At 56.4% G+C, this 24,817-nt stretch overlaps 1 protein-coding gene across 1 annotated transcript in view; it reads right to left on the bottom strand.

Annotated features, from left to right (window-relative positions):
* Positions 1–17: 17 nt before the first annotated feature.
* SULT2B1 (sulfotransferase family 2B member 1) overlaps positions 18–24,817 on the bottom strand; it is a 25,615-nt gene continuing 815 nt past the window's right edge. Inside the window, exons 2-7 of the mRNA XM_030299032.2 lie at positions 12,029–12,168; positions 7,424–7,632; positions 5,653–5,779; positions 5,070–5,164; positions 2,260–2,440; positions 18–225 (exon numbers count right to left, since the gene is read on the bottom strand). Of these exons, the coding sequence (XP_030154892.1) occupies positions 44–225; positions 2,260–2,440; positions 5,070–5,164; positions 5,653–5,779; positions 7,424–7,632; positions 12,029–12,168 (934 nt within the window). The 3' untranslated portion in view covers positions 18–43. The remainder of the gene's footprint in view (positions 226–2,259; positions 2,441–5,069; positions 5,165–5,652; positions 5,780–7,423; positions 7,633–12,028; positions 12,169–24,817) is intronic.

The raw sequence follows: 24,817 nt of genomic DNA, 5'->3' as shown, positions 1-24,817 counted from the left end.
CGCATCGAGAGTCGGGGCAGGAGCGATGCGTTTATTCTCAAGGTCACAGGTCCGGGGGGTGCTCGGAGGCCTGGGCTGGGGTGGGGCTGGGATCGGGGTCCGGGCTGGCGTCCTCCGGGTCGTCCCAGGGGAAGGTGGGCAGTCCCCGCATCTGCTCCCGGTAGACGCGGTCGAAGGCTTCGCTCTGTGCCACCGTAAAGTGGTTCTTCCAGTCGCCGCACACCCCTGGAGGGGAGGGAGGGGCGGCGAGGGGAGGGAGGGGCGGCGAGGTGAGGCCCGGCGGGGTCATCCCCCGCGCCCCACATCCCAGCACCCTCTTTCCCACCTCCGGGCCTTGGCCAGGAGCACCTCCCCGCTCCCTTTTCATCTCCACGTTTTTGCCCTTTTACCTCCTACTGATGGCTGCCTCTCACGCTGGCCTCCAGTCACCTGGCCAGACCCCTGGGCACCCGTATTGCCCCCTCCTTCCCTTGGCTCCGCCCCCCCACCCCGCCTCTCCTTTCAGTAGACCTGTTGCCTTCCTCCTCCAGCTTTACCCCCTGACCCCTTAAATCGCTCTGCCCAGAACTTCCCCCTCCCCTCCCGCTCCAGCATTTCCTGGCTCCCTGTCCGTAACCTCCCTGGCTGGAAAAGGGCCTCCTCACTCCGGGGCTCCTACAACACCCACGCTACCTCCGTGATGGCTCTGCCCATTGGGAATGTACCCACACGCCCGTGCCAGGGAACGCGCGGAAGGGTGGCCCTGGCTTCCTCGGTTTCCCTCCTTAACCCTCGTGGCGACCCAGCAGGCGAGGGGCGTGACCTCTGCCCCTTCCACGGGCCCAGGCGGGCGCAGGGGGCCCTCCGGGCCGGCCTCGTGCTTCTCACCTGGGGCCAATGTCATTTGGATGGCAGTATTTTGAATTACATGACGCCCCCTAGTGAGGGGTGGGGGTGGGGCTCCCTGTGATAGGCTGAATAATCCCCCCCCCCCCCCCCCCCCCATGTCCACGTCCTGGTCTTTGGAACCTATGAATATGTGACCTTACAAGAGGGACTTTGCAGGTGTCATTGGTTAAGGATGGAGATTTATCCAGGCAGACCCACAAGGGTCCCTATAAGAAGAGGGGGGGAGGGCTGGGGCGCCTGGGTGGCGCAGTCGGCTAAGCGTCCGACTTCAGCCAGGTCACCATCTCGCGGTCTGTGAGTTCGAGCCCCGCGTCAGGCTCTGGGCTGATGGCTCAGAGCCTGGAGCTTGCTTCCGATTCTGTGTCTCCCTCTCTCTCTGCCCCTCCCCCGTTCATGCTCTGTCTCTCTCTGTCCCAAAAATAAATAAATGTTGAAAAAAAAAATTAAAAAAAAAAAAGAAGAGGGGGAGGGGCGCCTGGGGGGAGAGGGAGGGTGGCTCCGTCAGGTTGAGTGTCCGGCTCTTGATCTGGGCTCAGGACACAATCTCATGGTTTGTGAGTTCGAGCCCCCCCCCCCCATGGACGGTGTGGAGCCTGCTTGGGATTCTCTCTCTCTCTCTCTCTCTCTCTCTCTCTTTCTCTCTCTCCCTCTCCCTGTCTCTCTCTGCCCCTCCCCCGCTTGCTCCCTCTTGTTCTCTCTCAAAACAAACATAGGGAGAAAAAGAAAAAGCAAGAGAGGCGGGAGGCTTAGAGTCTGGGATTGGAAGACTGCCACCCTTCTGATCGGAAAGACCGGTGAGGGGCGAGGAGCCCAGCAGTCCGTGTGGGGCTGGAAACGGAAAAGGCAGGGAACAGATTCTCCCCCCTGGAGCCTCCAGAAGGACCCGTCCCCCTGACACTTTGGATTTTTAACCCAGGGACACTGATTTGGGACTTCTGACCAGAGCTGTAAGGGAATAAACGTGGGTTGTGTTAAGCCGCTAAGTTTGTGGTCTTGTAGCAGGAATAGGAACGAAGACACTCCCTCCCCCCCTTCCCGTAATCCGAGCACTTGAATCTTTCTGGGCTGAACCTTAACACTAAGAACGATTCACTAAGACTCTATATGGCCTCAGGACGGTTCGGTCCTGGCTGTGGCCTTGGACAGGGCCGTTTTGTCGCCGTTTGGAGCTCTCTGGATGCCGGCCCTGTGCTAAGCCCTGGGGGAGGGGGGGCGGGGGGGGGTCCCTCGTGACCTTGGGAAGGCAGTGCTGCTCGGAGCGACCCCACGTTTCAGCTGGGAAAACCGAGGCCCAGAGAGGTGACCCGACCGCCCCAAGGTGCACAGCCAGGCGGTGGCCGGGTGAGCCTTGGAACCCCAGAGCCCCCGCACCTTTCCGGAGGAAGGCGCCGTGGCGTTGGTCCAGCAGGCTGGGGGGCAGCAGAGTGAAGTTGGACATGGCGTTGGCCTTCATGGCGCCGAAAGCCGAGTGCGCCACGACGGAGTCCAGCGCCTCCTTGCCCAGCGGCCGGCCCAGAAACTGGCATATGTCCTGCAGGGAGCTGTGGAGGTCCTGCGGGGGCCGGGGAGGGGGGTCAGGGAGGCCGGGCGGAGGGAGGGGACCCCAGGCAAGGAAGGAGCACCAGACCCAGAATCTGGATGTCCGAGTCCCCGACCCAGAGCCGTCTGGGTGGCTCTGCTGCTTTGCCTCAGTTTCCCCACCACCGAGCCGAGGGATGGGGCGATGGCTTCCGAGCGTTTTCTCAGGCTGGGGGTTTCGGAGGGTTCCGCGGGTGGGAGGGAAGGGGCAGAGCCGGGGCAGAGGTCAGCTGGGCAGCTGGTGCACAATCACCCCCCACTCAGGTTAGAAGTGGGGGTCAGCCTGTCTGTGCCCCAGATCTGCACCTCCCCCCCGGGTGCCCATCCCGGAAAAGCAGCCTCACTCACTGGGTCACAGGACCGGCTTCCCAGCCCGGCCTCCCCTCTATTACTCCCCCTCCCCCCACACCCCTGTCAGTCTCCCTCTGCTCATCCCCTCCTCTGTTCTCGGCGCCCTTGCCCTGGGCCTGCCTTGTCCTCTCCCCATGGACCCGCGACTCGGCCTCCTCCCTGGCCTCCCTGCCTCCAGGCGCCCACACCCAAAGCTGCTCCCGGCCCCCCTGTGCCCTGGGACAAGAGTCCCGGCCCCCAGGCCTGGCTTTCAAGGACAGAAGTGGTCTGGCCTGGCCTGGCCTCTAATTCCAGAACTTAACCATTCCCTGCATTTTCCTCCCTGCAGCCTTGGCGGGCGGGGTGGCCGAGAATGCCCCCTGGCACCCTCCTCCACCAGGCAAACTTCCCCACCCAGATACAGCTCAAACATCACCCTCCTCCTGGCAACGATCGATCGTTCAGGCCACGTGGATTGAGGGGCGCCTGGGGGGCTCAGTCCGTTGAGCGTCCGACTTCGGCTCAGGTCACGATCTCACCGTCCACGGGTTTGAGCCCCACATCTGTGCTGTCAGCGCACTTCGGGACTTCTGTCTCCCTCTCTCTCTCTCTGCCCCTCACCCTCTCTCTCTCTCTCTCTCTCTCTCTTTCGTATATCTGTGCCAAGCCCGCCAATAGCCTTGCAGACAGGTGTCATTACCCCGGTCAGTAAATGGAGGCCCAGAGAGGGGAAGACACTCGTCCAGGGTCACACAGCTAGGGAGGAACTCAGACTTCCGTGCCCGAAGCCCACGCTTCCCTCCTCTGTCTCGCCGCCTTCCCTGATACTTAGTGCCCAGGACAGTTAGCCTTCTCGTCAGCGCCGCCGGCCCCACGGCTCCGGTTTTCCAGGCCATTCCTGGTTTCGCAACCCTACATCCCTTTATCTTCTTGAACCACCGGCGTGTCCCAGAAATTCTAACATGCGTGCAGTTCCTCACACGCCAGGGGCAGCCCAGAAGCTCTGCCAGGCTGCATGGCCCAGTTTTTGGCTTTGGAGAAAAAAGCTGGATGAAACAAAACAAAACCAAACAAAACAAAGCGGGGGGGGGGGGGGGGGGGGATGGGGGGGTGGCGGTTAACGCCAAACATCATCTTGTCTGGACCTTTCCATCAAAAGACGTTTACCGGGGTGGGCAAAAGACTCAGGCAGGTTGTCAACTGTCCCCCAGCTTCCTCCTCCATAAAACGGGGGTACGAACAATATTGGGGGGCACCCTTTACAATTATATTTTTTGCAGATCCAAACGGGTCCAATACGGGCAGCTGTAGGTGGTTCTAGCTAATCTGTGACTCGCCCGTCCACACGCTGAGGATTAAGTGAGGTGTTTGGTGCGTGGTATTCTCGTTATTGCCGATCCCACAGGTCCTGCCTCGGGACCTAGTCGCTTTTACTTTGCGCACTATATTAACACTTTGGGGTACCTTGTCAGACGGTCGTGCTATGCCGGGGGCTCCCTACGGCATCCTCCTCGCAGCGGGGCAAAGCAGTGGGCATTCTGACACGGCACTTCTTCCAGGGAACTCTCCCTGATTGCCCCAGCCGGAAGGCATCTCCCTCCCAGGTGCCTGCTCCGGGGACGTCTGGTGGGGTCCAGACAGGATCCCCGTCTAACTCCAAAGGCTGTTTCCTTCTGCCTTCCAGGCCACAGCCATCCCTGGAGCTCACTCCCCACGCGCCACGGTTCCGTGCTTTTCCTACCGCCTCGCCTGCTCAGGGCCCACCCCTGGCTCCCACCTCCTCAGAGAAAAGCCAAGGTCCTTGCTGTTGTCTCCCACCCCCACCCCTACCCCCACTCGGGCGGCTCTGGCCACATCCTTCTCTGCTCCCCTTGGAAACACATCAAGCGTGTGCTGTCACCTCAGGGCCTTTGCACTGGCGGGTTCCTTCTGCCTGAGACCCCCCCCCCCCAACCAGCTATCCCCCTGGGTCGTCCTTGACCTCCAGATCTTTGCTTAAGTGTTATCTTCTCCCGGAGGCCTCCCCAACCACCCTATTTAAAATTGTGCCCCCACACATTCCTTATCTTCCTTTCCGCCTTGCCTTTTCTCTCTGCTCTCCAGCTGCCATCTGTTTTCTTTGTTTGCCCATGGCCCCTCTCCTGCTCCCCGGCTCAGGACTCTGCTCTGTTCACCGCTGTGCCCCCGGTACCTGGTGTGTTGGGGGAAGGGAAGGGGGCGGGAGGAGGGGAGGGGGAGGGAGGGGCCGGGTGGGGGTGGGGGCGCGGGATCACCTGCTGCAGTTCCTCGTAGGTGATGAACAGGAAGTTCTCTTTGCCCTTCATCCGAATCCAGCCCTTAATGTGGTCGAACCAGGAGCCAAACTGCACTGCGGGGCGGAGGGGCAGGTGGATGAGGGCCGGGCAGCAGGGCCACCCCCGCTGGGGGACCAGGGGGGCCTGACTAGCCCCCCACATGGCCCCGGGCATGGTACCTCGGGGCTGGATGCCTCCCCCAAGCCCCCCCCCCCACATCTGGCCCCCGGAGAGAGAACCTTTGTCTCCCCATCTCTCTCTGTTTCTGCCCCTTTTCTGATTTTCTGTCTCTGTTTCTTCCCTTCTCTGTATCTGTGTGTCTGTCTGTCTGTCTCCGTTTCCTTCTGTCTCCTGCTCACTCTGGGCCTCTCAGTCTCTCTCCACTTCTTTCTCCCCATTGCTGTGTCTGTCATCGTCGCTCGGTCTCTTACACACCTGTCGCCTTCACTGTCAATCACGCCCTGTATCCCTGCCTCTCTCTCTCCTTCTTACCCCCTCCCCTGCCCCCTTCCTGACCAAGAGGGGCACCCCTTCCGGACCCCCACTCTGCCCCAGTCCTCACCTTCGCCTTTGAGAAAGTTCTGCAGGAACTGGTCAGGTGTGCCGGGGTCCTTCAACTGCCCGGCGATCTTGGAGTAATGATACAGCGAGACCACCACGTCCCGGGGGTTCCGGCCCATGTAGATCGCCTGCGTATGGGTGTTGGGGAGAGGGGAGAAGGTGTCGCACACAGGCAGGACCCCACCCCAAAGACTGCATGCCCCCAAGCCTTCTCTGTTTCTGGGCCTGCAGCAGGAAGGCCTCAGGGTAGACTTCTCAGGGGACTTTCCCGCCAACAGTGGCTTAGATCAAGTTCATCTCATCCCAGAGGATGGGGAGACCTCCCTGCAGCCACATTCCAGCAGGACACGGGGACTGTTCCCAGACCAGGCGGGGTGACAGGTTGGCTTCAAGGGAATTAAGACCGGAGGACGGTGTGGGGGGGGGGGGCGCCGGGTGGCTCAGTCGGTTGGGCGTCCGGCTCTTGATTTCGGCTCAGGTCATGATCTCACGGTTGGCAAGATGGAACCCCACATTGGGCTCTGTGCTCTCAGTATGGAGCCTGCTTGGGACTCTCTCTGTCCCTCTCTTTCTGCGCCTCCCCACCCCTCTCTGAATACATAAAACAGGAGGAGGAAGGCACGGGGGGCTCAGGATGGGGTTGATCAAGGTGAGAGGCACTGACTGACCCTCTTCGCCTCTGGGCCTGGCGTTCAAGGCTCCGGCTCCCTGGCTCCTAGCTGATTACAGCTTCCTTCCTCTTCCACAACCAAGCCTGCGTCAGCCCCACCAGATGGCTCCTTTCCTGGCCACCGTCTCCTTCCCCACGACCACGGTCAGCCACCCGGGCGGTCCGCCCCGACAAACACCCCGGATGCCAAGGCTCGCGTGTCATCCCATGTCGCTGCCGGGAGGGTCAGGCAGCTCTGCTCTGGGACAGACACCTGGACGCTGACCCACACGCCTCCTTCCGCCACTGACTTTAGCCTCGGTCCTTTTGCTGGGATTCTCTGCGGCCGTGGGTGCAGCAGCTTGGCCGAGATCTGGGCCTCCTCGCAGCAAAGCCGTGAGCCTGACCGGGCGGCGGGGGGGGGGGGGGGTGGTCCCGGGGGGCTCCTCTGTCTACACTCGCTTCCTTGGTGATGCGACCAGTCTCCTGCCTTTAACGGCCCCATCCACCTCTGGGTCGACCAGCCGATTCCAGAGACGCGTGTCCTATCGAATCCTGATTCGGTTGCCTCACTGCCCGCTGGCAACCCTCCACCTGGACGTCCACGGGCCCCGACAGAGCTCCCGCCTTCCCCCGAGCCTCTCTCCCGGCCTCCCCAAGTCAGTTGACATCAGCATCATCTTCCCAGTTGCTCAAACCAAACGCCCTAGAGTCACCCTTGACTCATCTGGTTCACACCCACGCCCCATCTGCCAGCAAATCCTACTGCTGGTTCCGCCTTCAACATACAACCCCAGCTCAGCCTCTTCTCTTCACCTCCGCGCGGGCCACCCCTTCCCACGCCGTGGGGCCCACCGTTGCCTCCCGCCTGCGCGCTCTGCCCTCCTCGCCCACCCCTGCGGGCTGTTCGTGAAGTCATCACCTTTGCCCACGAGGAGACTTTTCTTCTTTATTCTCTCGGCCTGCCACCCTTTAGAATGTGGGCTTGCGAGGCAGGCATTGCTGCGCATTTATTTACTGCCGTTCTAGATCAGGCACATAGTAGGTGCTGCGTAAATACCGTGCTGAATTCACCCCTTAGTTATGCGCTCCCCCACCCCCACACGCCTCCCTCCTCCTGCACCTTGGCCTTGGAGGTGAAGAACGCTTTGGCAAAGAGCTGGATGGGGAGGTGAGAACTCATGAGGCGGGGTCTGGGCTGCTCCGAGAGGCTGAAGGCACCCAGGATGGTCTCACACCAGGGCGCCCGCTTCCAGATGGGCACCGAGCGGATCCAGGATGGGTCCCCGTCCTTTAGGATTAAGCTGAGGATCTCAATCATCCAGTTGGTCCCTGTCAGGAGAAATTGGGCCAATCAATCAAAGGGCGGGGACGGGTGCGGGGGAGAGGAGGGGGGGAACAGACAGAGTCGTGTTGGGCTTTACAGGGCGACTCGCTACGGAGGTTGACGGCCCAGAGCCTCACAGCTGGCGGCAAGGCGAGGAAGTGACAGAGACCGGCTGGCTGTCCACCGACCCCATTTCCTTTCCCCACCAGGGAGGTGAGGGGACCCCACTTCTCCGGCCTCTCCGGCAGCTACATGTGGGGCCGTGTGACCGAGTTCTGGCCAAGGAAGTGCAGGTGGCAGCCATTTCCAGGGCTGGCCCATAAACACCTCCTACGTGTCCCCCCCTCCCCCCGCCACTCTCTCTTCTTCCCTCTCTGCTGGCTGGATGCGGGGCCCCAGTGGAAACTGGGGCTCCCGGGGATGGCAAGCCATGAGATGGAAGGAGCCGGAATGCCTGAGGCAGCCTGGATTTCCCCCAACTTCCCTCCATCCCTCCACCAACTGGAGTTTGAAGAAATGACACAGAAGCTTCTAGCAGGCCTTCGTGTCTGAGATTCCGCGGCTCGCGGATGAGGACAGAAGCATCGTGTCCAAACACAGAGGGAGCTGGAATTAAATCCAGGCATCTGGACTTAAAATCTCAGCTCTCTTCACTGCCCCTTCTCGGGAGGAGCCCCTTGATCTCTGTGGGGACACCCGTGTGTCACGTAGCAGGAAGGGATCTCATCAAATGGCCCAGTTCACACGTCCGGATTCCACGAGGATATAGGCAGGTCAGATGAGAAATAGAAAAAAATAATAACATTGACAATCACCTGTCATTAGTATCATATTGCCCTGGATTCTCTGTGGGTTTTTTTTTTTTTTAAGTAATCTCCGTGACCAACGTGGGGCTCGAACCCACGAACCCCAGGTCAAAGTATCACACGCTCCGCCGACTGAGCCAGCCAGGCGCCCCTCTAGTTCCCTGGATTCTAACAATAACCCCGCCCGGGTTCTTAATGGGTTGCCTCTCGCCTCCAAATTCATTCTTGGTTGCCCTGTTTCGGGATATTGGGGTCGGACCCTGTGAACGGTTCTCCGGCAGCGGCCAGTAGAGGGCGCTGGAGGAGCCCGGCAGGAGGACGGGGTTCCCTTCCAGGTTCTCCCGGGCCCTTCCCTGCTGCTCTGGTGACCGGACAGCGGCCAGCAGTGCCGCGGGCCCCCAGTGACCCTTCCTGTGTCCCCTGGGGCTCTCTTCACCTCTTGGTAGTTTAATCCTCCCTCACTTGTTTAAAAAAAAATTTTTTTTTTAATGTTTGTTTTTGAGACAGAGACAGACAGAGCATGAACGGGGGAGGGTCAGAGAGAGAGAGAGAGAGGGAGACACAGAATCCGAAGCAGGCTCCAGGCTCGGAGCCGTCAGCACAGAGCCCCACGTGGGGCTCACTCGTGAACCAAGAGATCGTGACCTGAGCCGCAGTCGGTCACTTAACCAACTGAGCCACCCAGGTGCCCCTCAACAGTCTCATTCCTAAGGATTTACCCAAGATAAATGAAAACACATCTGCATGCGTGGAATTGCACACAAAGCTTCATAGCAGGTGTATTCATTCATACCTACCCCAATCTGGGAACAACCCCAATGTCCTTCAAGAGATGAATGGATATACCACAGTCCATCCATAGAATGGAATACTTCTCGGCAGTAAAAAAAAAAAGAAAAGAAAAAAAATCCAAGAGTTTGGATGAATCGAAAGTAGAATATGCTGAGTGAAGGAAATCGGTCTCCAAAGATGCACACAGTATGAGCCCATCTGTGTGACATTCTGGAAAAGGCAAAACTTGGGGGGGGGGTAAGCCGCCATGGTTGCCGGGGGCTGGCGGTGAGGGAGGAGCAGACCACGAACGGGTGCCAAGGGATTTTGGGGGTGAGGAAGCGGTTCTGTATCTTGGTTGCGATGGGGGTTGTATGACCGTATGTGTCTCTCAAAACTTAGAACTCTGAGGGAAATGGAAATGAATGGCCATGTTCCTAGAAGCATTACTCCTGACCGTCAAAGAGCGCAGACAACCCAAGTGTTGATCAACTGACCAATGAATAAACAAAAAAGCGGTAGGCCCAGGGGGCGCCTGGGAGGCTCAGTCGGTTAAGTGTCCAACTTCAGCTCAGTTCATGATCTCGCGGTTCGTGAGTTCGAGCCCTGCGTTGGGCTCTGTGCCGACGGCTCGGAGCCTGGAGCCTGTTTCAGATTCTGCGTCTTCCTCTCTCTCTCTCTGCCCCTCCCCCACTCATGCTCTGTCTCTCTGTCTCTCAAAAGTCACTAAACATTAAAAAAATGAAAAAAAAAATGGGGCGCCTGGGTGGCGCGGTCGGTTAAGCGGCCGACTTCGGCTCAGGTCATGATCTCGCAGTCTGTGAGTTCGAGCCCCGCATCGGGCTCTGTGCTGACAGCTCAGAGCCTGGAGCCTGTTTCAGATTCTGTGTCTCCCTCTCTCTCTCTGCCCCTCCCCCGTTCATGCTCTGTCTCTCTCTGTCTCAAAAATAAATAAACGTTAAAAAAGAAAGAAAGAAAGAAAGAAAGAAAGAAAAATAGTATGAACCGTACTTGGCCATAAACAGGAACAAAGCCCTGACCCGCGCTACCACATGGATGAGCCCCCAAAACATGCTAAATGAAAGAAGTCAGACGTGAAGGCAAATCCATAGTCAGAGAGCAGGTTAATGGTTGCCTAAGGTTTGGGGTCGGGGAGGTGGGGTTTGAGGAGTGATGGCTGATGGGTATCTTGTTCTAAACGTTCTAAAATGGATTGTGGTGACGTGTTGCACAAATCCGTGAATACGTTACTGCCATAGAATTGTACACTTTATTTTGTAAAGATTTTTTAATGTTTATCTGTTTATTTTATTAATAAAAAATTTTTTAATTTTTTTTAACGTTTTATTTATTTTTGAGACAGAGAGAGACAGAGCATGAACAGGGGAGGGTCAGAGAGAGGGAGACAGAATCCAAAACAGGCTCCAGGCTCTGAGCTGCCAGCACAGGGCCCGACGCGGGGCGCAAACTCACGGACTGAGAGATCATGACCTGAGCTGAAGTCGGCCGCTTAACCGACTGAGCCACCCAGGCGCCCCCTAATGTTTATTTGTTTGAGAGAGAGAGAGAGAGAGAGAGAACACAAGCGGGGAGGGGAAGAGGGAGAGGGGAGAGGATCTGAAGCGGGCTCTGGGCTGACAGCAGAGAGCCCCGTGCGGGGCTCGAACCCGCGACCCGTGAGATCATAACCTGAGCCGAAATCAGACGCTTAACTGACTGAGTCACCCACGTGCCCTGAACCGTACACTTTAAAATGGATAAACCACATGGTACGTGAATATCTCCAAAAGGACCCCTCACAGAACTCTATCGGAGAGCCCTATTTTGAAAATTTTCAAACACATTCTGACAAAGACATGAAGTAGGGATGTTTCATCCTCCGGGCGCCCCCTGCCCCCATTCCCAGCCTCTTCCACTGCCCCCTGCACCACAGCCTCATTGATCCCCTCTTGTTCCTTCGATTCCCTCAAGCCTCCCCCGACCCCCGGGCCTTGGCGTGTGCCATTCCTCCGTCGTCTAGGACACCCTTTCCCACTCAAACGCCTCTGCGGCTTCCAGATCTCGGCAGGAACATCTTCTCCCCCTCAAAGCCTGCGCTCATCCCCCAGACGGTCTCTTGTTACCTACATTCAACGCTCTCTGCACCTTTCCTCGAGGTTACCCCCCCCCCAACCCTAATTATATAGTCAAAGGAGTGAGCGCCGGTTTACGTAAAGCCTGTCTCGCCCGAGAAACTGACAAATGTCTCCCCAGTTCACAGCCGCGTCTGCACCCATGGCAGAGAATAAGCAGCGTTTCGGGGAGGGAGGGAGAAAATGAAGATCGTCCCTCCCTCCGCCCCCACTTCCTTCCGCAAATATTTACTGAATGGGTGCCAGGCACCGACTTAGGCTCCAAGAATACAGCCGCGATCCAGGCACACTAAGCTGTCCTCCAAGAGCTCATGTTCTAGTGGGGGGTGGGGGGGAGATCGGAGGCTAAATCAACAACCAAAAACACAGCCCAGTGGCCGGTGGCGACAAGGGCTGAGAAGAAGAGTAGAGGCGAGTTTAAGGGGATAGAGCGGGACAGGGTGGGGACAGGTGCTGCAGCCCCGGAGGCCCCGGGAAGGCTTCCCCGAGGGCGATGAGCCCACTTGGTTGTGGGGGGGGAAGAGCGACACCTAGCGGAGGGGTCCGCCAGTGCAAACGCCCAAGCTCCAGGTTCTGAGCAGATTCAGGCCTCCCCCCCACTCTTTCCTCTGCCTCCTTCCCCTGGGTGCGCCCGTCTCAGCCTCTGTGGCCACCTCCCCACCCCACCCCCAGCAACCCCTCCCAGCAGGTACCTGACTTGGGGTAGGTGATGATGAAGATGTCGTCGTCCTGCACATCAGCGTTCTCGACCTTGCGGATGCTCTCGGGTGAGTAGATGCCCACGGGGAAGGGGATCCCCTTGTACCTGAAGTATTCGCCTGACAAGTTCTGGCTGTTGGAATATGGGGGAGACACCGTGAGGACTGGGGAGGAGACGAGGACTGAGGTCACCCACGGAGGCGCGGGGGGGGGGGGGGGGGGCAGAGAAATCTCAGGGCAGGAGGGACGGTGAGCGGGGAGACGGGAGGGGTACCCCCCTAGCTAGAGAATCCTGGCGACAAACTTTCCCTGAACCTCATTTCTTCATCTGCCAACTGGGAATGGTTTACCAGAACCCCACAACAATCCTATGCGGTGACAGTGATTAGCATCCCCCTTTTAGGAATGAAGAGAGCGAGGCACAGAGAGGTTGGGTGACTTTCCCAAAGCCACACAGCCGGTGGAACATGGAACACTTCACATCTGCAAAGTGGGGCTAAGTGCTTTCCTTATATCGATTCTTTGCCCCAACCCTCGAGGGAGAGGCGAAGTCACCCCCTCCCCCCGCCATGTTACCAACGAGGAAATCGAAGCCACAGAAATTATGTGTCGTGCCCACTCTTTTGTGCAAGGCCACAGGGCTGGCAAAGCCCGTTTATGAAACCCCATCCAGGGGTCACCATGAGGCTGAGATGCCCTTTTCATTTTTTTTAGGTTTATTTACTCATTTTGAGAGAGAGAAGGAACGGGCACAAGTGGGGGAGGGACAGAGAGAGAGAGAGAGAGAGAGAGAGAGAGAGTCCCAAGCAGGATCCCCACTGCCAGCCCAGAGCTCAACGCGCGGCTTGAACTCATGAAACGGGACATCGCGACCTGAGCCGAAATCGAGAGTCCGGTACCCAACAGCCTGAGCCACCCAGGTGCTCCCAGGATTTTATTTTTTTTAATTTTTTTTAAAGAAATTAACACATGCTTTTATTTATTTATTTTCTTTTTCAGGATTTTATTTTTAAGTAATCGCTACACCCCAAGGCGGGGCTTGAACTTACAACCCTCAGGCTCAAGCGTGGCACCCCTACCGAGTGAGCCAGCCAGGCACCCCCACCCCCCACCCCTGCAACTGAAACAGTGTTAGGCTTCAGCCCCTCACTTGAGCTGCCTTTCCGGAAAAAGCCCCACCAAGCGACCACAGGGCCATGCCCGGAAGTAACATTTTCCCGGGTGAGCTGTTTTAAAAGCAATCCACGTACCCCACTGTGTCTTTCCACCCGGAGCTTCCCCCCGGGGGGTCTCCTGCCCCTGGCATGGGAGAGGGGGTGGGCATTTGGGGGACCTGGCACAGAGCCAGCTTTGGATCCTCTGTCCGCCCCCTCCCCTGCCCCTCCCCTACTTCGGACCCTCTGTCTCCCTCTGACTCTGCCCCTGCCTCACTTGGGTGCCCACGGGCTCTCTCTCTCAAAAATAAATAACCATTAAAAAAAACCAGTAAGGTGACACAGAGGTGGGGATACTTTTTACTGAGTTTCCCTGGGGGTATTTATCAGGTCCGCAGTCAGGGAGCGTGGTCGCATTCGTGCAGGCCGGCTGGCCGCAGGAACTCCCAGAATTCCCAGAAGTCGCATCGCCGCCTCACCTGTCCTAGGGCATCTGGCGTGAAAGTATGTGCGGGAGGAGGAGACACAGGTTCAAAGGGGATGAAGCCAGAAAGGTACTCTGTGTCACTTTTCTGGAACGTTAGGAGGGTCTGTCAGCTTTCAAAATGAGACAAGTTGCTGTCACTTGCTCCCTCCCCCTAAATCAACATCCCTCCCCCCCACCTAGGCTTGGAGTCCACACATTGGTTCCTCGCCTTAAGGAGGACCCCCTTCCGAGAGCGGTGTAAGCTTCCCTTCCCCCGCAGAACTCGATCTGAGTTCTGAGCCGCGACACCGTGCTACTTTGCGATGGTGTCCCGCTATAATACACGGAGGACAATACATTGAAATGGGGGGGGGGGGAGTACGTGTGTAAGTAGGTTACACTGCCTGTGGGTTGCATTTCGGGATAGTAAAGAGGCTGTTATATAGATACTCTTGTTATATAAAGAGGGGTGGGGTCCACACGGACGAAAACTCGGAAACACAAGGGGCTGAGCCAAAGATGAGCCACGAGCCGTCCAGACCCCATGATTTCAATTATGGGAAGTTCAAGTACAAGACAGTACGGTAGAAGGTGCTAGAAGGCAGGCGGCAGTTATCCTTGGGAGGAGGGGCTGACAGGGTGGGGGCAGATGGGGGTCTGGTGACGGTATGCCTACCTTGCAAAATTCCTTGAGTTGTTGACCAAAGATCCGTGTTTTACTTTAACAAAGTATTCAGTGAACCAATAAACAAAGCAGTTAAGGGGGGGGGGGGGGGAAGCTTCCCATTAAAACACCTGTCTTAATTTTATTTTTTAACTATTTATTTATTTACCTTAAAACCACTGTTGTTTCTTTTCAAATGTTTGTTTATTTTTTGGGGGGGGGGCAAGCAGGGGAGCGGCAGAGAGAGAGAGAACCCCTGCTAATTTTGTTAAAAAATAAGGACAGTGGGAAAATATAATGCGTCAATAGACACAAAAATATTAAAATGGAGCCCTGCATTCAATAAATCTGGGCAAGAATTCCTGTTTGGGGGCTTTCTTAAGATTTTCGGGGCGCCTGGGTGGCTCGGTCGCTTGAGCGTCCGACTTCGGCTCAGGTCATGATCTCACAGTTCGTGGGTTCGAGCCCCGCGTCGGGCTCTGTGCTGACGGCTCGGAGCCTGGAGCCTGCTTCGGATTCTGCGTCTCCCTCTCTCTCTGCTGCTCCCCTGCTCACACGCTGTCTCTCTCTCTCTCAAAAATAAATACAAATTTTTAAAAAATTAAAAAAAGAGAGATTTTATTTTTTAAGTAGTAATCTCTACACCCAACACGGGGCTCAAACTCACAACCCTGAGACCCGGAGTCCTCCCTCAGCCAGAGTCAGCCGGGCCCTCCTACAATTATCGTGGCCAGACACAGTAATAGAGCTGACGCTGGGCATTGTGTGTGTCCAGAGGAGGGGCACACAGTAAGCCCTCAGCACCTTTTAGTCACTTTACTGCTCAGTGATGACGTCATTTCCCCCTCAAAGGTTGAGTGTGGGTGTGGGCTTGGTGATGTCACTGGTTGCTAGGCAGATGAGCCCAATGCGTGGGCGCTCCGAGGTGGTCAGTTACCATCAGGCCGACTGGGGGCCAAGTGCCTGGGCCTTGACTCTCTCCGTGCCTTGGGCGGCGGATCTCACCTCCTGAGCCTCGGTTGCCTCATCTGTCAAATGAGGATAATAGTAATCTCTACCCCATGGTTTTAATCGCACCTGAGGATTCAAAGGGATAATCTAGGTTAAGCGCTTGGCTTCTGATAACCACTCCGGAAACGAGCTCCCTTTAGTGGGCAGTGCTATTTCAGTCTTTGGTCTGACAGCAACTTGGAGAAACTTCCTCCCCAGTTTACGCGACAGGAAAACGGATCCTGTGCCTGTCAGGAGTCCCTGAAACAGTCTGTGACTGCATACATGAATAAATATGAGGGTGTCCTCCTCCCCCAGACCTCCCCCCTCTCTCAGCGTTTACAACCTGCAAATCGAGGGTCGTTGCCCCACCCCAGGAGGCCCTGGGGGAACATGGTTGGTGCTCAGCCAGTATTTGACTAACTGAATGAATGTGGGGGTTCCTTCATTCATGTGAATGAAGGAAGGGATTTCCCTAGAAAAAAACGAAGTCAAGTCAAAGAGCTTTTGTTATGACCTTTTCCCCCCACCTCAGTGGTTCTCGGTACCCAGCCCTTCAAAAATCCCCTGTCGGGCCTTTAGAGATGCCCAAAGTCTGCTCTCTTTGCAGGCCTCTTTCCAAACCTCACGACCGTGCCCTCTGAGCCCAGAACAAACAACCGCTCAATAAATGAATCAGTATCCGATCAATAACGGCATGAACGGGGTAGGGTTGGGATGTCCCTCCGTGTTACGACGGCTACAGATAAGAAAAGGAAGATTAGGAAGGGGAAGTGGTTTGGCCGAGACCATAAAGCAAGTTCCAGGCAGGGCTGGGATTTGAACCTCAGCCCTGCAGACGGTTTTCTGTTCCAGTCCCCCCTTCCCCACGCACCCCACCCTCCAGCCGAATCTCCCCAGCGCGCTGAGCATCATTCCCCCTTCCGGTCCTTGGGATCTGCCAGTCCTCCAGCCAAGACTTTGGTCCCCTGTCCTCGTCTGCGCTAGAGTGTAGAGGCCACGGAGCCCCCCCCCCCCCGATTCCCGCGTGGCCGGACCTCACTGGGTGTCCTAGAACAGGTGCCGTGTGCCTTCTCTCCCAACCTTGTAAATCAAACCTGGCCCCGGGGTGACCTTTCCACTCGCTGGGTGACGAGCCCGCCGTGTCCCCACACCACGTGCCCCACACCAGGCACACGGCAGTCGCTCGATGGGAGCAGAGGCATGGGGGTAACTATTGAGCTGGGTCAGAGGCCTGCAGGAGAAACAGACAGTGGGCTCCACGGCCAACACGACGGGCAGCTGGCCAAGGACCCACTGGGCCTCCCGGAAGATGCCTGGCCTGCCCTGCTCGGGAGACCCCCCCCACCTCCCTCCCGGACATGAGAGTCTAATGGCCCAAGGCATCGGCCCTGAGGCCTTCTACCCCACCGTGTGCCAGGCGCTGGCCCTCCTTCTCTGTCCCCACTGCCCCCATCCAGCTCTGGTCTCCTCCTCGCCCTCCGGGCCCTCAACCCAGCCTCCTCATTCTCGTGGCCTCCAGTCCCTCCCGCCTGCCCATCCCGCACCTGGCCGCAGCCCCTCAGCCTGGAACTCAACGCCCTGCATAGCCTGGGTCTGCCCATTTCTCTGCCCTCCTCAGACCTCTGACTTCCCTCTGCCTCCAGCAGGGGAGGAGGCAGGGGGGTGGGGGGTGGGGGCCACTCATAAAGAAATTCTTTTTTTAATTTTTTTTAACACTTATTTATTTATTTATTTATTATTGAGAGACAGAGCGTGAGCAGGGGAGGGGCAGAGAGAGAGAGAGAGAGGGAGACACAGAATCTGAAGCAGGCTCCAGGCTCCCGAGCGGTCAGCACAGAGCCCGACGCGGGGCTCGAACCCACACGCCGCGAGATCCTGACCGGAGCCGAAGTCGGAGGCTCAACCGACTGAGCCACCCGGGCGCCCCCACTCGTGAAGAGACTCTCAGCCGAGGACACACACACTATCAGACTTCTAGAATCCCATGAAGCGGGTATTGAGAACATCACCTCGTGCCAGAAGGAACGGAGGCCCAGAAAGGTTAACGCGTTTCCCTAAGGCCACACAGCCGCCTTCCTAGGTGGTCTCGGTACCGTACCTGTCAAGGCACCTTCACCCCTTCCCTCTGCCGCGAGGCCACAGTGCGTCCGTCACATTCAGTATTTTATCCCCGGTGCCTGGCACACGACCCGTGCCATGAGCACATCGGTCCCCAGCTCAGATCCCCCCGGGGGTGGGGTGCCTCGTCACCATCTCCAGGGGCAGCGACGGTGGGGAAGGCAGACAGGCTGAGGTTGGGTAACCTTGGATTTGAACTCAGGCTCAGCTACCAGCTAGCTCTGTGACCTTGAATAACCTCTCTGGGCTTCTGGACAAGGAGGAAGCATTAAAAGCCAGGGTCACCGGGTCACCTCCTTGCTGATCTCACTGCTTCCAGCGCCCCGCCCCCCCCTCCCCACCCACCGTGGTCGGTTCTCAGAATTGGTTAGAAACTAACTAGGCTGTTGGCTCTCCCTCGTCAGAAACCCTCCCGGCCCTTCAGGCCCAGGCCTGCCCCACAGCCCTTGCACTGACTGATCTGTCTTCCATTGGGTGACTAGCACCCTCACCTCCTGCCTGTGCTCCGAGATCACCCCTGCACTTCGTCCCTGAGGCCTCGGCCACCCGCCCTGTTTACAGCTGAGCCTCCCCCTTCCCCTCCCCCTGTGTCGTTTTCTGGAGCCCTTGAGAGGCTCCCTCCCTCCCTCCCTCCCTCCCTCGAGGTTTACGTGTTTCTTTCATTGTTGATTGCCTTCCTTCTGGCGAGTAAGCTCCGTGAGACCAGGGATTTTAGGCGTTTGTTTTCTTTTGTTTCCCTCTGTCTCGATACACTGAGCACCCGAATACCCACGATTCCCAGTGTATCCCAAGCACCCGAATACGCAGGGAAGCCCTTCAGTCAACATTCGTTGAAGAAATAAAAATAAGGCTGGGGCGCCCTGGGGAGGCTCAGTGGGTTGGGCGTCCGGCTTCGGCTCAGGTCATGATCTCGCCGTCCGTGAGTTCGGGGCCCCGCGACGGGCTCTGTGCCGACAGCTCGGAGCCTGGAGCCTGTTTCGGATTCGGTGTCTCCCTCTCTCTGTAGCCCTCCCCTGCTCACACTCTGTCTCTCTGTCTCGGAAAAATGAATAAACCTTTAAAAAAAATTTTTTTTTTAAATAATGCTGAGAGCGCCCCCTTGGCACAGCGATCCCCACGACGTGATGGCCCTGAATTCATTTATTCCCTCCACAAAGCTAGGAGGTGGGTGGTATTTCTATCGCCGTGTTACAGATGTGGAATGGAGGCACAGAGAGGCAAAGTCACTGGGCTGATGTCACACAGCTACGGAGGGCAGAGCCGGGATTTGTACCCAAGCGGGTGTGGCCCCTAACCACCAAGGGCCATGAGGTAGCCCCCCGAATTCGATTCTTTCCAGGTGTGCTCTTTCTGGGCAGGGGCTGTGGGGGGTTCCAGATGGGGGGGGTGGTCAAGGAGACATGGGTTTGACCTCACATAACCTCTCTGAGTATGTCTTCACCTGCTTCCCCTTGGTCACGGGAGTATTAAACTCCTTGGGGAATATTATTATCATACTGTATTGCATTATATACTGTATGTTAAAATATCTCACTGAACTATACATCTTTTCTCGTTTAATTATTTATTTTGAGAGACAGAGAAAGCACGAACAGGGGAGGGGCAGAGCGAGAGAATCCCAGGCAGGCTCTTTGCTGTCTGCACAGAGCCTGACACAGGGCTCGAACCCACGAACCTCGAGATAATGACCTGAGCCAAAGTCGGACTCTTAATTGACGGAGTCCCCCCAGGGGCCCCTCCCTGAACTATCTTAATGTAAGCAGATTTTAAAGCAGATTCTCTCTCGGGGCGCCTGGGTAGGGGGGGGCTCTGTCGGTTAAGTGTCCGATTCTCAAGTTTCAGCTCAGGTCATGAGCTTGAGGTTTTGTGAGTTCGAGACCCAGTTCGGACTCTGTGCTGACAGTGTGGAGCCTGCTTGGGATTCTCTCTCTCTCTCTCTCTCTCTCTCTCTCTCTCTCTCCTTCTGTCTCTGGCCCTTCCCTGCTCACACTGTCTCTGTCTCTCTCAAAAATAAATAAACATTCGGGGCGCCTGGGTGGCTCAGTCGGTTGAGCGTCCGACTTCAGCTCAGATCATGATCTCACGGTCCGTGAGTTCGAGCCCCGCGTCGGGCTCTGTGCTGACAGCTCAGAGCCTGGAGCCTGCTTCAGATTCTGTGTCTCCCTCTCTCTCTGACCCTCCCCTGTTCATGCTCTCTCTCTGCCTCAAAAATAAATAAACGTTAAAAAAAATTAAAATAAATTAATAAATAAATACCCCCCCCCCACATTTTAAAACGGCTTCTCTCCCTCTCCTGCGTGTTCACCCAAGAGCAACGAAGTCGTATGTTCACTCCAATATCCGCACTCACACGTTTATAGCAACACCGTTCCCAATCGCCCCAAAGTGGGAACACCCCAGACGTCCTCCAGCAGGTGCGCAGGCAAACGGGGACGTCCACACTGCGCGGCGCTACTTGGCAAAGACGAGAAACGGCCACTGAGAACGACCACCCATGGATGCGTGTCGAAGGCGCCGCCTCGGCCCCCAGCCTGTAGAATTCCATCTATGTGACAGTGGCCCCCGAAGACGTCCGCATCCCAGTCCCCAGAGCCTGTATGAGTGTGTTACATTTGCAGGGAAAGTGGGATCTTACAGCTGTGGTTACGGGAAGGGTTTCGAGACGGGGAGATTATTGGGGGCAGGGGAGGGGACCCTAAATGTAATCACAAGGGTCCTTCTAAAAGGGAGGCAAGGGGGGCTGAGAGAGAAGCCAGGATCACGGAAGCCGAAGGGAACGAGGAAGATGCGAGTGGCTGCATTTGGAGGCAGAAAAAGGAGTCCAGAGCCAAAGACCACAGGAAGCCTGTCGGGGCTGGCACAGAAGGAGAATTCTCTCCCAAGAGCCTCCAGGAGGGACGCGCTCCTGCCGACACGGGGATCTCCGCGCAGTGGCACCGAATCCAGACTTCTGACCCGCTCGCAGCCACAGGGGCGTGTGGTTAATTGTCGTAACCGACAACGGGAAACCAACAGGACGTTTTCCAGAAGGCAAAGCTGTACAGAGACGAGATGTGGGCGTGGGGGTAGGAGTCGAGGTGGGGATGGGGCGGGGGGGGGGGGGCGGTGAGGACATTCAGGGATGCGGAGGGCGTGACCACAAAGGGGGGATGGGACCCGTTCTGTATCCTGAGGCTGGTGATGGTTACACAAATCTATACAGGCGCTAAAATTCGTAAACCTAAACACGCCCCTCCCCCCCCCACAAATCGACTTTACTGTATGATCTTCTTTTCTTTTCTTTCCTTAATGTTTACTTAGTTTTTGAGAGAGAGACAGAGACAGAGCGAGAGAGGAGCAGGGGCAGATAGAGGGAGACGCAGAATCCGAAGCAGGCTCCAGGCTCCGAGCTGTCAGCCCAGAGCCCGACGCGGGGCTCGAACTCACAGACCGTGAGATCATGACCTGAGCCGAAGGTGGAGGCTTAACTGATGGAACCACCCAGACACCCCATCTTTTTTTTTTTTTTTTTTAGTGCCCCTGTATGTTTTTCTTTAACGAGCCTCTTTAATATAAATGCTTAAAGTCCACTATCCAGTCTTGTAGCAAAACATCCCTTTGGCCAGTGTCCTTCTTGGCTATGCAGGAATGTACACAGAAGCTGTGCCTCTCTGGTCTCATTTGAAGAATGAGCAGCGGCGGGGGGTGGGGGGGGTGGGGGGGGACCAGGGACCTCTTTTCCAGGGGACTTCCAGTCTGACGTCCAAAGATAGCTCTCCATAGCCCCGGAAGCTTTAGGCCTTCTTGCCCGAGACGGGGTCAAATTGCTCCATTCAGCCCGCGAGGATTTACTGAGCACCTACGGTATGCCAGACGCTGGGGCACAGAGTAGGTGGACAAACAAACAAACAAACAAAAAGCCCTACTGTGGTGTGTGTTTGAGTGGACAAAAATGAACCCCGAACGTTTTAAATGTGGTGTATCGGACGGTGATGGGGGCAGGTGGGGTGGGCGGGGGTTAGGGAGTGTGCGGGAAAGGCTGCGATTATATATAGATATATTTTAAGTGTATTTATTTATTTTTGAGAGGGGAGGAGGGGCGGAGAGAGAGAGACAGAGAGAGAGAAACCCAAGCGGGCTTGCCCTGTCAGCAGGGAGCCCGAAGCAAGGCTCGAACTCACCCCTGAGATCTTGACCTGAGCCGGACGCTTGACCCACCGAGCCACCCAGCACCCCCCTCTCCCAAGGTGGCGATTTAAGATCAAGGGAGTCAAGGGAGGGTCCTCTGAAGGGACCGGAGAGAGGCCTGGGAAGCAGTATGGGGAGGGGGGGAGCAGGAGGGCGGGGAACGGTCTGTGCAAAGTGGAGGAGAGAGAGGGGGCTGCTGGGATTTGGGGGGCTGCAGGGGCACCGCCCCCTTCCTGCGACACCCTTGAGGAATGCAATCGGGCCGCAGGATGCTTTTAACAGCCAGCCTGCTGACTCATGGCGGGGGCCTGTGACCAACCTGCCTTTCTCTGGGGGAGCCCTGCCAGACTCCCCGAGCCCGGAGCTGGGATCACCGTGCCTCATTCCCAGGGCACACCGTGCGCGGTCTCCAGCCCAGCCCCATGCCTTTGCCTGGGCCCTTCTCTGTGGCGGGAGCGCCTTTCCTCACCTCCTGAAATTCCAGAAGCTTGGAGCCCATCTGGGCAAGCCTCCCCATCTCCTCTGGGCACCTCCTTCTCAGTGCAATGACTCACGCCTTGGCCGCAGTCCAGAGAGAAACCAGGCGCTTTTCACTTGCCCGCTCTTGGGGTTGGGGGGCGGGGGGATTATAGAGTCACCTCTTTGGGAGATCACTTGGCAACATTTTCATTATGCAGACCACCCCCTCTAAAGCGGGAGACAACCCCCCCCCCCTTCCAGGCGCATTGTTATATTGTTATTCGGCTCAGCATCCTGTTGGCTTCTTTCACAGTCCTTTTCATACTTAGTAACTAATTTCTTTGGCTATGGACTTCTTAAAATCAGTCAGGCCCCACTAGGAGGGGGAGGAGGAGGGAGCGGAAATTCCCCTTCTCCCGTGTCCCACCTCCAAGAATCAGTGATGTAAAACATCGTGTATGAAAAGAAAATCCCACTGGGGCGCCTGGGTGGCTCAGTGGGTTAAGCGTCCGACTTTGGCTCAGGTCATGATCTCGTGGTTCGTGAGTTCGAGCGCCGCGTCCCTGTCTGGCTCTGTGCGGACAGCTCGGAGCCCCGAGCCTGCTTCCGATTCTGTGTCTCCCCCTCTCCCTGCCCCTCCCCTGCTTGCACTCTGTCTCTGTCTCTCAGAAATAAACACTGGGGCGCCTGTGTGGCTCAGTCAAACATCCGACTTCGACTCAGGTCATGATCTCCAGGTACATGGGTTCGGGTCCCGCACCGGGCTCTGTGCTGACAGCTCGGAGCCTGGAGCCCGCTTCCGATTCTGTGTCTCCCCCTCTTTCCACCCCTCCCCCGCTCATGCTCTGTCTCTCCTCTCTCAAAAATAAATGAACATTAAAAAACTTTAAAAAGGATTTAAAATAAATAAGTACATAAACATTAAAAAAAAAAGTTAAAAAAGAAAAGAAAATCCCATTAGGGCGTCTGGGTGGCTCGGGGCTTTAGGGCTGAGAAGATTCTCTCTCTCTTTCTCTGCCCCTCCCCCTCCCAATAAAAAAAATAAAAGAATATCCCGCGAGCACATACGGGACCGGTTCCAATGAAACGTTCTGATGTGTGCCTCTTCCTTCGAAATGCATCACAAATAAGGACGGATAGTGGTTTGGGTCTGGGGTAGTTGTGAGACTAGAATTTTCCACGTCCTGGCTTCCGTGCATCTTGAATTCTGAATTAAATCATAGTGGCAGTGGCTGCTGTGTGCTCGCCACCCCCCCACCCCTGCCCTTGGCTGGTGGGACCAGAGACATCTCAGGGGACTTGGAAACCACCGGTGGAAGCACCTGACCCCAAACATGTCCTCCTTGAATTTCTACTGTGTTAAGCACCTCACGTGGGTGGGGCTTGGGGGGGTTACATTTAAGTCCGGCAGACTTGCTTAACGAGGCACATGCGTATTTGTCTTTCTGTTTAGAAAATCTAAGTGGAGGAGGTGGGGAGGGGCCACCTGGGTGGCTCAGTCTCTTGGTTTCAGCTCAGGTCACGCTCTCACCGCTTCGTGTGTTCGAGCCCCGCGTCGGGCTCTGTGCTGACGGCTCAGAGCCTGGAGCCTGTTTCCGATTCTGTGTCTCCCTCTCTCTGACCCTCCCCTGTTCATACTCTATCTCTCCCTGTCTCAAAAATAAATAAAACGTTAAAAAAGAAAATTTTAGAAGCACAGGCCAACATTAGGCACAGGGTGAGCTCCTCAGATTTCTTCTCTCTTTCCCCTCCTCCTCTCCCCTCCCCCTCCCCCTCTCCTCTCCTTCCAAAAAATACTGATTTCCTGCAGGCTCTGAGCCGTCAGCACAGAGCCCGACGCGGGGCTGGAACTCGCGAACCGCGAGACCACGGCCTGACCCTAAGTCGACCGCTCAACCCACTGAGCGCCCCCCCCCCCAGGCACCCCAGAAATGTCTTAATCTTAAGGGAATTTTGACAAGCGCACATCCTCACGCAGTCCGAACTCCCATCAAGATATGCAGGAGTCCACGGCCCCAGAAAGTTTCCTCCTGTCTCTTCCTAACCTGTCCCCGCCCTTGCCCGAGTGGTGACCTCTGTCCTGCATTTACCTCATAAATTGAGCTGTCTGGTCTTGGCTGTTCTAGAACATTCATCTTATGGAACGCACTCCGGCACCTGCCTTCTTTGCTGAGCATAACGTCCTCGACATCCCCTGGTGTCTGCGTGTATATTCGAATTTTTTTTCCTTTTTTGCAGCTGAGTAGAATTCTGCATGAATCAATCCCCGCGTGATTATCCATCCATCCCCCTGTTCACGGCTGTTTCTAGATCAGGCTGTTCTGCCTAAAGCTGTTGCAATGTCCTTGCCTACGTTCGCATTTCTTGGGGCAAACAACCAGGTATTTTCTCTCTCTCTCAAACGAAAGAAACTTAAAAACTTTTATATCAACTTTTAAATGGTTTTTTAAAAACACGTGAGATACATCACTTCGATATATTACTTTTATAATAATTATAAAGAAAAATCTAGCTAAAGAAATGAATCACTCCCTTCAAATTCTCAGAGCCCTTTGTACTGTATCCCCGGCTTCGTCCCTCAAGGGCCAGCAGACTCATGGCGCTCCCACCGGCCCCTACCTCTCCCAGGTCCCCACACCGGCACGACCGGTGTTGTTCCGTACCCAGCATCGAGTTCTAATTGTTTCCTATATACTCTATGCTCCAGCCCACCTCGGATGTCTGTGTGTGCTGTGCCTTCAGCCAGAGGCTCTTTTTTACT

The sequence above is a fragment of the Lynx canadensis genome, chromosome E2 (genome assembly GCF_007474595.2).
Source record: "Lynx canadensis isolate LIC74 chromosome E2, mLynCan4.pri.v2, whole genome shotgun sequence".
Taxonomy (NCBI): Eukaryota; Metazoa; Chordata; class Mammalia; order Carnivora; family Felidae; genus Lynx; species Lynx canadensis.
Note: the sequence above shows the minus strand (reverse complement) of the source record. Positions and strands in the feature narration are given on the sequence as shown.